Genomic DNA, 12,374 nt, shown 5'->3' with positions numbered 1-12,374 from the left:
ATAGGGTCAGGGCAGGCTCTGATCTCCTCAGATAAGATGTGTCTCATAGTAGGGGTGTCAAACATACGGCCTGGGGGATGAAAACCGGCGTGTCACAGGATCCAATATGGCCCAAAATTCAAGACTATTCATAATTTGTCCACACTGATGTTGACAAAATGTCTTGTAATTAAGGAAAGTGGATTAAAAATGTAGTTGTACTTCTTTGCACTAAAACAAATGTAAATTTCTTAATGGGTGATGATGATTATTATTATTATTATTATTATTATTATTATTGTTATTATCACATCACTGATTTGGCTCCATTCAAATTAAAGGGTCAATGTGGCTCCTGAACTAATATGAGTTTGACACCCCCGAAATACGCACGGACATAAAAAGTGCATTAAGGTTAAACATTAAACAGCATTTCAACTCATATCAGCACAAAAGCACATTGACATTTTGGAGTGGCACGTCAAGCTATTCCGCCTATTCATATGCCAGGAGGATATTTCTAAGGGTGGGCTGTGTACAAAATTAGATTGGTGTCAGCTGAATATAAACGATGGCTATTTATAAAAAAAAAAAACGAGGCTGTCACCAAGACAATGTTCTCGGCCTGACTAGAAATACAGACCCGGGCCGATAACATTGAAAACCGCGTCTCCAGGGGGACATCCAGCGCATGCTGGATGGGGTTGATACTCCCCAAGTCACGGTGGGGTCGAGTTACACACACACACACACACACGATCGGGGTGGGGGGTGTTGGCGATGGGGAGGTGGGGGGGGGATTGGGGAGTTAAAAAAACAGGTTGGGTCTCGGGAACCTTTTAATACCCATCTCCGCCCCCGTTTGAAGCGTCAGAGCGCCATCTCTCCAGGGGCTCCCCAGCGCGCACAGACCGTCAGTCCACGCGCTCCTTCAAACTTTACGCACGGATGTACTCCTCCTCTGGAAGTATTCAACACTGGATTCTGATGCGTTTCAACTGACACGCGTTGCTCCAATTACTTTGCTTATCTACTGGAGGCTCTCTTGCACTTGTTTGAGTGTCTTTTGAAAAGAAAAAAAAAAATCAAAAATCGAAACTTTTTTTTTTCTTCCCGACTTTCAATTTTCTTTGCATGATTCCGCTCATTCTAACAGACAGATGCAGTTAATGTAAGAAAACAAAAAAGGTGATTAAAATGAGGGATTGCTTAGCTGCGTGCCTGCTCCTGGCGCTCTGTGTGAGCGCGCGCAGGCTGCTGGCAGACCCCCGGGTGGAGGAAGCTGATGAATCCGCTGACAGCGCCTCGACCCTGGCCTTTGTGTTCGATGTTACCGGCTCCATGTACGACGATCTCAAACAGGTGATCGATGGCGCCTCGCGGATCCTGGAGAAGACCCTCAGCCGGAGGATCAGACCCATCAAAAACTTTGCCCTGGTCCCTTTCCACGACCCAGGTACTGTCTGCATGAAACGTGGTCTTGAATTGAGATTTTCAACATAATATAAATTAACCTAAACACTTTAACTTGTGACTTTTAGTGTTGCAAACCTTTCAGTAGAATTAAATATGTCTAGGCTGTGATGTACATAATTTCACTCAACAAAATTATGGAAAAAACACATTTGAACATATCCCAGAGCTTGTAACTTGGTACCACACAAGTTCCACTTCCATAAAGCAGCACTTAAAGCTCAAACAGATGCAAGACATCATGCAGGGTTATGCGAGCTTAGAGACTGAGCAGTGTGTATGATAGGTAAGACTCTTCCCTGCCTGCATCTGTTCTTGTATATAGGAAAACTACAGCTTGAAAATAAGAGTGCCCTAATGGGGGGGAGGGTGTTTGTGCTCTGATGAGAAGCATATGCTGTCTGCTTGTGTGTAATTACCCCAATCACCCCCTCCACCCCACCAACACACAGCACACAGTGAACCCACCTCACTCCTCCTCCTTCATCCAATTCTCCGGAAAAGACCCCAGTTAAGCCTGCCTGGGGTGGGTGGGAGGGGGTTCACTACCACTCATTTTGTCTGTGTTTAATGTGCCCTGCCCTTGGGGACCTTGTAAACTTCCAGGATTGCAAAGAAGCCGCCATGGCTGGCGTGACAGCACTGTCAGTATTATACAGGGCTCTCATGAAGAGCAGACAGGGACTTAAAAGCCTCCACTGTTGGGGAAAAAAAAAAAAAAAAGATTGAAAGTGAGTAAGAAATGTCATCAGCCCGACACATGTCTTGGGGCCTGTATCATTAGTCTCCCGGTTTGTGTCGGTGGGAATAACAAGCACTGACACAGTGAAATGATGAGACTCCTCCCTACCTGATGAGGGTCTTCATTGTAATCACTGTAATGAGCAGCTCAAATTTATGTGTCACGGTGTTCTACTGCCAAAACGATGCATTCTCAGAGAAGTGGTTAATGTTCACCATTCTATTGATTGGCTCCAGCAGGCGTGTGAGGAGGTGTCGGGCCCCGGCAGCACCTTATCCGTCATCCTGGGTTTTGCCACTGTGGACTTGAGGAAATCACCCGGCTGAAAATGCTGAGTGCGGCTGAACAAAACGATTATTCTGTCATCATCTACACTTTGGCCAGATTTCAGCGATTTGTCTAAAACTTTGTAAATTTGTCAGAACACCTCTCTTGTGCTGAGCTTTGATATGTATAACTGATTTGCAGGGAAACTACAAGGCATCATTCTGGTCCTTATGAACTGGGTTGTGATTCAGAAGGGATGTTGATGTGGTCGATGCATTGTCTTTGTTCAGGGAGACAAGGCTGCTGAGTGAGAACAACCAAATCCTTTGTTCTGATTTGTATTTGTTTTTTTTGTTTTTTTCAATTTGAGGAAAAATCCAGACCTGTGTCCTCATTTGGCTGAGATGAGATTTAAGACATACATGCTTGTATAGCAGGGGAACTGGAACTCATTAAGTTGCCTTGATTTGATTTTCCTCCTTGAAACGCTTCATCTGTGACCTTTTGTGATGTACATGTTTAACCTCACAGATATTGGCCCGGTGTCCATTACCACTGACCCAACCAAGTTCCAGCAGGATCTGCAGGAGCTGTTTGTCCAGGTGGGAAGCAGAACACACTCATGTGCGCTCCAACTGCAGTATATGGCCTGCCATTGTTTGGCGTGATTTATTCAGAGCGACAACCACCGTGGCCACGTGAAGAAGCGAAGTCAAAACGGTACATTTTGTAATAGCTCCATGGTAGTGGAATGGTCAGGACGCTCTCTATCGCGAAAACCAAGTAAGCCCCCTTTCTGTGTGGAGTTTGCCAGATCTGGGTTTTCTCTGAGTACTTCAGTTTGGCTGAAAAATCATTGCATCTGAAGCTGATTGGTGTCTCTTTCGGTGGTTTGTCTCTCAGTGTTTGTCCTGTGATGAAGTGTCCAGGTTGTACCTGCTTTACTCGCAGTCAGGTGGGATTGGATGGATGGATGGATGGATGGATGGATGGATGGATGGATGACTTTAGTTGCAGCAACAATCAACGTTAACAATTTAGTAATGCCAGCAAACATTAGTCATTGCCACGGATATTGCCAGAAACAAGGCTGCAAGTAATGTAGTGAAATTATTTATTATGCGTGTGTGTGTGTGTGTGTGTGTGTGTGTGTGTGTGTGTGTGTGTGTGTGTGTGTGTGTGAACTCTGCGTTGTTTTAATTCTTCCTTCTTTCTGAACGTTGGCTAACCTTTCTAAATAAGTATTATTATTGTTTAAATAATGACGTGGAGAAAATAATTTATACCATGTATGTTTTCTTTTGCTACACAATGGCAGAGTTATTCAGGTATGAACTAAAGCTGAATAAAAACAGAAACATTTAGCTCTTTTTCTGTTTCCCTCAGCCAGATTTCATCATGTGAGCTTTTATCTGACAGGGTGGGGGCGACTGCCCTGAAATGAGTATTGGAGCCATAAAGAAAGCCCTGGAGGTTTCCCTGCCTGGATCCTTCATCTATGTCTTTACTGATGCCAGAGCCAAAGACTACCGCCTGAAAAGAGACGTTCTGCAACTGGTGCAACTCCGCCAGTCACAGGTAAAGTTTTGACAGGACTGTACAGGCTCATATACTACACATACAGTCGATGCTTCAGCAGCCTTTTCCTCTCGAGACTTGCCAAATATTGTTGTAATTCATCAGATCTGATTGTGGTCAAATGCAGACTTCAAACAGTACAAAAAACATTTTCATTCAAAATAAGCAAATGTTTTTTTAAGCAGAATTTACCTGGTAACTGATCAAATCTAAAGGTATAAATATGAGCTTAAGCTCACAGAATTTTGACTTTCATGCCTTCACTGTCGGACAAAAACGTACAATAACACACTGTGAAAGCCGTACAACCAGCAGGAGTTCCTGGTGCTTAACTGAGCAGGGAAAAGGTATTCGCTCTTGGCCCCTTCTTGAGGCGTGACAATGAGCGTTAGTGTCACTTTGGAGGCTATTGAAAACGGGTCAGTCGAAAGCAAACACCACAAAGTAGTAATCCTCTTAAACTCTGCTGCAGGTAGTGTTTGTTTTGACCGGGGACTGCGGGGACCGCTCACAGCCGGGTTACAGGGCGTACGAGGAGATCGCTGCCACCTCGTCCGGACAGATTTTTCACCTGGACAAGCAGCAGGTCAATGAGGTGAGAACATGATGGTCTATACCACAAAAACCTGTCAGAACCTTTCTTGATGTTTAATTCATTACATCTCATATTCACAATGAGGAGGACAAAAAAACCCTACAAAACCTGTGTTATTCTCTGATGTAATAATAGCAGTTTCATTAAAGATACAAAATGATACCAACGCTGATAATAAACGTCCTGGTCTTATGATACGGGCGAGTAATTCTTTACTATGGGAAGCAGCATGTAACCGAATCGTCGGCTCAAATGCCAAAGACAGCAGGCCTCACTTCCCTGGCAGACGTAAAAGAAGCCAGAGTTTCCTCCAGAAGAGACACTGGTATCCGGCATGTCAACACAGGAGATGGCTGGGCAGCGCTGAGCTGGAGCCAAGTGCTCTGTGCATTGGTGGCCCACTGAACCTCTGAACTCAAATGTGTTTGTGTGTGTGTGTGGGTCTGTTTCCCATCAAGTCATGCATACATGTAACTAAACATGCATTGCCTGTGTGTGTGGCGTAGCTCGGTTCATTATCACTCCATAATCCTGCCAGCTGTTTTTCGGAGTGTTTGAATGTTATTTTCGTTTTGCAATATTAAAGAAATAGGAGACCAGAACCAGTATAGCTCGCACACTTCAACCCCAGATGGCTTTGGACTATTATGGCCAAATGTGTTTTGACATATTTGTAGTGTGTAGTAGCATATAAACATGTGCACACAAATTTTTAATTTTTTAATTTTTATGGATTTACATTGAATTACTGTCAGTTGGCTTTTTGGACCTGTGCGATTATAGCTCTTGGGTGGCATGCTTTTACTAAATTAATGCAAATCCCCTAATCCTTAAAAACCTCAGAAGTAGTACAAATGCAACCAAAATATTCTCCCTTAATAACAGTTTAATAAAGTGCATCCAAATGAAATATACAAAGTCTTTTTGTGGTCTCCAGGGAGAGAGGGGAGAAAAAAAACAGACTGCTTGTTTTACTCTCTAATCCCAGGATATGATCTGTCATGGCTTCCCTGCTTCCAGCGCAGCTGCCCAGTGAACTTGGCTCCAGGTCCTCAAACAACAGCTCATTGTCAACTCGACGTAACACACTCTTTACACTCCTTAGTCTTGACTGGTTGTTGGTTTACGAGTAAAACTGCTAATAGAGAACATGCACAAGGAAAACCACACTAATGCACTGTCATACTGGGACCACGATCTGTACTCTCTGCGTTAACGCCACCTGTAGAGCCTAAAGCCACGGTTGAGAGTCAGTGTTGTGATAGTCCAGATTTTGACTGGTGTGATGTCAGACGAATACAGGATGTGATGAGTAATTAGATAGCCCAGTATGAGGTAATCCCACAACTAACAATGGTGCCCTGAAGTCAATGATCGGTGGAATCAATATGAAGACTGAAGTCATGCCACTTCAAGCTCAGACTTTAACAGTTAACTATGCTACAACACATTGTGAGATACAGTGGCTTTTGACACTGAATGAATTAAGAGTAAACACATATCTTACTAACTTAAGTGGCTATCTAATAGGGTACACTACATAAACAACTCTAAAGTGGTTTCAGGACTTTTGTTTCCTCTCTGTTGATCATTTTATGTTATTTTTTAATGTCTGTTGAAAAGAAAACACATTTTACCTTTGGCTGAACAGTGAATCAGCTAATCTTCACAGATTTAGAAAGATCTGGCCAGTTGTTTGTGTATTTCTGTCTCGCAAGGTGCAAAATCACTCAACTCAAGTGCCTTGAAGAGTCATTTCCAACAGTGTTGGTATGGTTTTCTCATTATGCGGATACAGTAGTGAGCTAAGGGGGATAGTAATGATTGCCAGACATAAAAAATGAAACCCAGGTAACGTTTATCCTCAGCCGTCCTCATGAGTGGGCTCAACAAAGGCATTGCCTATGGCTAAGCTGCCTCCCCCAAAATACAAGCAACTTAGGGCAGACAGAAAGGGCTCTGTGTCAAAACCCCCACCCAGAGGAAGCAGGGGGCCAGCTATAACTACTTCATTGTAATAATCATGATTTGTAATGGGACTTCTTAATTCAAATGTCAACGGTTACAGTGTTTAATCCTGGTTAAAGAGTGAGCCGACCTTTCCCAATAGGGAGGTCTGGAGTCAAGCTGTTCTACTTAACCATAGCATGATTATGTATTTGGTGTTCAGGTACTGTCTCATGAATGAGTGATGGGAACCCGGCATCACCGTGGCCGGAGCGAGCATTTCCTCTCTGGCTCATCTGTCATGCTTCTATGAATAGCAGGGGGTGGGGGGGGGGGGGGGGGGGTCCTTCCAGTAACAGCCCCTTAAGCTTGTTCAACTGAGACACGCTGGATGAAATTTCACAGGACTTTAGATCCTCCGCATTCCCAGTGGTTTAGCGAGGGAGTGGCAGAAGAGCTCAGCGTGCTCCTCCAGACCTACAGTGCCCCGGACAGCAAGTCATCCCATCTCTACTCCCTACTCGCTTTCATCTCCGGTCTGAGGGCAGGGTAATGCCTACTCCGCTCCCTTGCATAAGAAATGGACACTATCCTGGGGCAGATGTAGGTCACTTATTTGCTGTTTCCTGCTCTGCTGGTGATGGCTGCACATGTGGCAGACATTACAGCTGTTTCCAGTTGTAAAACGGGGAGAGCAACCAGCTGCTGTCAGCACCCAGTGGACCCGATAGACGAAAAAAAAAAAAAAAAAAAGCAGAGGCCTGATAATTAAATTATCAAAGGCCTTCCTTGTTTCGTTCTTAGTAAGCATCTTGAAATATGTTGCCGTTGGCCGCCTCTCCAAAGGACCTGCTGGAGAAATGTTTTCAGTTTGTTTCATTGCGGACAGAGTTTCGCTACAAGGCCTCTTACTTCTGTGGTCAAAACAACAACGAGAGATCAGTTGCTGGCTAAGAATGTGGAAGATGGAGAATATTTAGTCTTCTGTGGCCACCGATACTCTGAATTGCCCATCGTCTTTGCTGCTTCTGTTTTCAATTTGGAGGAAACAGAAATAGAGCACTTCTAATCAATACCATGATAACGATCACACCCAAGTGGTAAAGCACCTGTCAAAACTGAAATTCTATAGTACAGGTCATGTCTACGAGGGGCCGCGCTGAGACATATTCTAAGCTGTGACTGTTTTAACCATTAAAAATATTGAACCTGTTCTTAATGTTATTTTAGTCTCAGCGTAATCTTTGCTCAGAGTGAAACTCCTTCACGTCCGTCACGCTGCCATTCAACCACAACTGGCCTCTCAATCTGATCCCATTGAAACGTGAAGTGGGGAAACAGCCAGACATTTCTGTCCACAAATTACCTTTACTTTTCATTCGGCTGACACTGGTGGTCATACATTTTAGGCTAAATATTTCTTCTTTTTAAACCCTACCACCTCCTCATCCACGAATGGTTTTTGTTCCGAGGAACAAGCTTTATGATTCATGAAAGCTGTGCTGGGGAAGGGGGGGGGGCTTCTGCCTGACACACTTCCACAGTGAGAGACTCTTCTGGGAATACACGCTCGGGAGTGCAGAAAACTGTATGTTATCAGTTTGACAGCCGAGTTGTTTCACTTTTCCTTTGTTTAAGCAAAATCCCTCAGAAGCATACTTTTGTGATGAAAGAACACGCCAGAGACAAAGACCAAGCAAGGGCTTGGTGGGAGTATTCTGGAGAAAGGCCACAGTTGCGGGCTTCCTGTCCCCTTCCTGTCTTTCTGAATGAAGAAGAAACCCCTGACAGTTGGCCTTGTATGCTGACGAATGCGTCTCCACTGGCGCGACATGGTGCTTTGGTTGTGATTATGTAACGCCATTTTGTTCCTCCTGCCAGGTTTTGAAGTGGGTAGAAGAGACAGTTCAGGCCATGAAAGTCCACCTGCTTTCTTCCAACCACGACAGTGCGCAGGAAAACAAATGGGAAGTACCCTTTGACCCCAGCCTCCGAGAGGTCACTGTGTCCCTCAGCGGACCGGCACCACAAATCGAGCTCAGCGACCCGTTCGGTAGAAAACCTTTGTACCCTTTACATTTATACTTATGTATAAGTGATGGAATACTGTACATTTTGATAATGTTTTTTCCTCTCTTTCAAGGTCGGGTCGTGGGGGTCGAGCAGGGCCTCCAAGAGCTGTTAAATATTCCCAATTCTGCTCGTGTCATAAACCTTAAGTTTCCACGACCTGGAGCTTGGAAACTGAAGGTACTTTTCTGGTGCTAAGCCATATCTACGTTTATCATATTGTTTTATTACAGCAAACTAATTCTATACTGTTGCTTCTGTTTTGAAGGTTAGCTGCAGCGGGCGTCATACTCTGAGGGTTACAGGTGTCAGTAATCTGGACTTCCGGGCTGGTTTTTCCCAAGTACCTGTTTTAGAGTTCAACCAAACCAGAGAGAGACCAGTAAAAGGTGCCGGGGATGTTTCTGACAGTTTCTTGAGTCTGTTTTAAATGAGAATATCAGCAGGAGAAGGGCTTCATGATAAATCTTTCTTTGTGTCTCAGGACTTCCATCGCATGTGTTGTTAAAATGTACTGGCCTGAAGCCGCCGGGTCAACTGAGCCATGTGGAGCTCATGTCGGGGTCGGGCCGTTCTTTACGCACAATCCCCATTCCTTTGCCCTCTGACCTCGGCCAACAAGGGCTGTGGAGTCTTCCAGAAATCCGCACCCCTCCCCAGAGCTTCTTCATCAGGGTGACGGGCAAAGACGAGGAGGGCTACCGTTTCCAAAGGCTTTCCAGTGTCTCTTTCACCAACATCATTCCAGGCAAGATACCCCCAACCACTGCCGCACAAAAACCACTCTGCAGTGTCTTTAACACCTCATCAGTCTCTTCGGTGACCTTTGACTCTTGCTTCCTCCCTTGCGTAGATCCCCCGGCTGTAAAGATGGCCGAAGTGGTGAATGGCTACTACATGCAGCCAGCTGCCATAAGCTGTTTGGTGGAGAGTGCAATTCCCTACAGGCTACGCTTCACTAGGAGCGGGATTACGCTCGGAGAAGAGAAGTTATTTCAGTGAGTCTTTCTTCTATTAGCTCATCACTCTGTAAGATTTGGCTCAATTTTATTTTGGATTCCTTCAGATGCCATAGGTTCATGATGTGCTCATTACCTACTCTAAACACGCTAAATGAGTCTCTAACTAATGAGCAGGTCTGTGAAGAATTACTGCTGCCTGACTCCTTCATTTTATTGGGTCATCTGTTAAGAAAGAAGTATACACAGTGAATTTTGGGAACATTACTTATTCAATTGTGTCATGTTGAAAAATTACAAATGCCTGTTTTTCACTCGTGTTGATGTTCTGCTTGGAATTACTTTCATAAATGGAATCTGACTTTTGGTGAAAACTATTCCCAGTGTGTGTGCCTGAGATAATTGAATTTGACTTAAAGTAGGATCTTGTTGCTATTCTTACGTTCTGGCCAACAAACCAAATGAGTCTTTGTTAAAGGAACTCTGCCATCGCGTCTTGGGAGATTGTTGCTGCGTCAGCACAGGATGAAGGCTTGTATGAATGCATAGCACAGAGCAGCGCGGGACAAGGACTGGCCTTAACAAAGTTCACGGTTAGAGGTATGTGAAACACATAATGACACAAGTGCATGCATTTCCTCAGTCATGAATTCAGCACCATTAAGGTCAGTTTTTTTTTTGGTGGTTTTTTTGCTTTAGTTTTAAAAGTCAATGTGATCCAGAAAGTTCCAGCATAAACATTTGCTTTAAAAAGTAAACTGTATATGTACTGTTTGTTCACCGCTGATAACACCAGTTTGATGTTTTGGTTGCGTTTCCTCCAACACAGAGCCTCCTCCGGTCTTGAAGCCCGCGCTGAATGTGACTTCCTCTGTGGGGGGCGTAGCTGTGCTGTCCTGCCAGGTGAAGGGCTCCATGCGCCACAACCTGACCTGGCATCGAGCGGGCCGTGCCATCCGGGCCCGTGCGGGGAGGGTGAGGCTGCTGCCGGACTCCTCGCTGCAGATCAGTGGGGTGCAGGCTCAGGATGCTGGGGAGTACCGCTGCGTGGCCTCCAACACCCAAGGAGACGCCAGAGTCACCGTGTGGCTCCTCGTCCCAGGTATGGTCGGACGGTGCCCCGCGGGTCATCTGCTCAAACACTTAACACGCCGGGGCCTCACGGCTCCTCTCGGGCTCCCGTCATCTGTTTCCCATTATTGCCCCGCCTCCTTGTCATCAGATGAAGCCACTTCCTCAACAGAAAACAATTTGCGTCAGCCCAAATGGATGCACGTTTGAGCAGTGTGGCTGCTATGGTGGGCAAGCACTCACATGTTTGTAATGAAGTAGAAAATGTTTCTACGAGTCATGATGTCAGACGTGGAGCACTTGTTAATTACATTGCAGCCCACAGCTTTTGGTTTACTGTTGTTCAACTTATGATTTGGAAGTTGTAAATGACATCATGCAGCCATGACAGGGCCCTGAGTCATCAGTCTTCTTCCATTTGTAGAGGCTCCTTCTGTGGTCGTTCGCCCTCAGACCCAGGTCTTCTCCCGAGGGGATGAGATCCGCCTGGTCTGTTCAGCGTCCGGCTCCCCCCCTCCCCAACTCTTCTGGAGCCACGGAAACATGTTTCTAACTAATCGGCCGAGGTAAGGAACTCTCAGCCCACTCAGCACCTCCGGCGCAGTGGGCTCATAGTCTCACTACATTCCACTTTAACTGCAAGAACAATTGTCAAATCTTGTTTGGGAATTTACATCCTCTGATGTGAAATCTCTCTCCCCAAACCACAAATATTTTATGTGCCATCATAAAATAAATATTTTTTGAAATACGTCTCTCATGACATCTAGCAATGGCAGAAAGATTTAGAGATGGAAGTTCCGCTTTTCATCTGCACTTGTAATCACAAAGTGTTAACATGAATTCTGCTGATGCTATAATGCAGGTTGAGTCTAAACCACCAAGGAGTCCTGACCATTAGAGGCGCCCTTCCAGAGGATGCTGGGAACTACACATGTCTGGCAACCAATGAAGCTGGGACTGCTTCTCAATCTGCATTACTCACTTATGCTGGTAAGCCAACACTTGGAAAGTCCTTTTAATTTCTGAAATTGAGTTGGAATTTGCTCCAAATGATAGGAGCACAATATCTGTTGGAGCTACATATTTAAGTGCTTTTGTTTTGACTCCATGTTGGGGTTGAAGTGAAGCAAGTCGAGCTCCATACAGCTCCCTCTTACACAATACAATATTTCTTTCATTGTTTTCTGGGTGCTGACAGCTGTAGGCCTGAAGTTTCAGTCGAGTCTGTCAGTTAGTGCTTGACAGACACCTCAACACTAATGGACTGTGGCGGCCTCTTCCTGGGGCGCGTTGGCATTATACACACTTTTGTCTGTGAATGTCATTTTTAACAACACTGATCTGTCAAAGCAGCGAGAGCTGTGCATGAAAGATCATCTCATCCTCTCTGCTCTGCAGTCTGTGAGAAATGTAAGCAGTGTTTTTTCTCCCGTCTGCTGTTTCAAGCCAACGTTAGATTGTTACTGGTTTTTTTTTTTTTTCTTTCTACGTATAGTAGTGCCGCATTAAAAAGTTGTAAAATATAAATCTTCACCAAGCCTTTTCCCTTTTCCACCAGAGGTGCCAAGAATAACAGTGGTGCAGCAGGTTGTACTTGTATCTGTTGGTGGAGATGCAAGTTTAGAGTGCCAAGCCACAGGCATTCCTCCTCCCCTTGTCCACTGGTTCAAAGGTAAGTCGAGGCCAAACG

The 12,374-nt window shown here is 45.0% G+C and overlaps 1 protein-coding gene across 1 annotated transcript in view; it reads left to right on the top strand.

Annotated features, from left to right (window-relative positions):
• Positions 1-1,176: 1,176 nt before the first annotated feature.
• Positions 1,177-12,374, top strand: part of hmcn2 (hemicentin 2) — a gene marked incomplete at its 5' end in the record, with an annotated part of 46,089 nt that continues 34,891 nt past the window's right edge. The window contains 14 exons of the mRNA XM_080499208.1: positions 1,177-1,435; positions 2,993-3,063; positions 3,881-4,039; positions 4,512-4,634; positions 8,463-8,670; positions 8,725-8,831; positions 8,920-9,040; positions 9,136-9,399; positions 9,505-9,649; positions 10,089-10,210; positions 10,440-10,712; positions 11,106-11,247; positions 11,547-11,674; positions 12,243-12,356. Of these exons, the coding sequence (XP_080355334.1) occupies positions 1,177-1,435; positions 2,993-3,063; positions 3,881-4,039; positions 4,512-4,634; positions 8,463-8,670; positions 8,725-8,831; positions 8,920-9,040; positions 9,136-9,399; positions 9,505-9,649; positions 10,089-10,210; positions 10,440-10,712; positions 11,106-11,247; positions 11,547-11,674; positions 12,243-12,356 (2,236 nt within the window). The remainder of the gene's footprint in view (positions 1,436-2,992; positions 3,064-3,880; positions 4,040-4,511; positions 4,635-8,462; positions 8,671-8,724; positions 8,832-8,919; positions 9,041-9,135; positions 9,400-9,504; positions 9,650-10,088; positions 10,211-10,439; positions 10,713-11,105; positions 11,248-11,546; positions 11,675-12,242; positions 12,357-12,374) is intronic.

Source organism: Blennius ocellaris (assembly GCF_963422515.1).
Source record: "Blennius ocellaris genome assembly, chromosome: 7".
NCBI classification, from domain to species: Eukaryota; Metazoa; Chordata; class Actinopteri; order Blenniiformes; family Blenniidae; genus Blennius; species Blennius ocellaris.
Note: the sequence above shows the minus strand (reverse complement) of the source record. Positions and strands in the feature narration are given on the sequence as shown.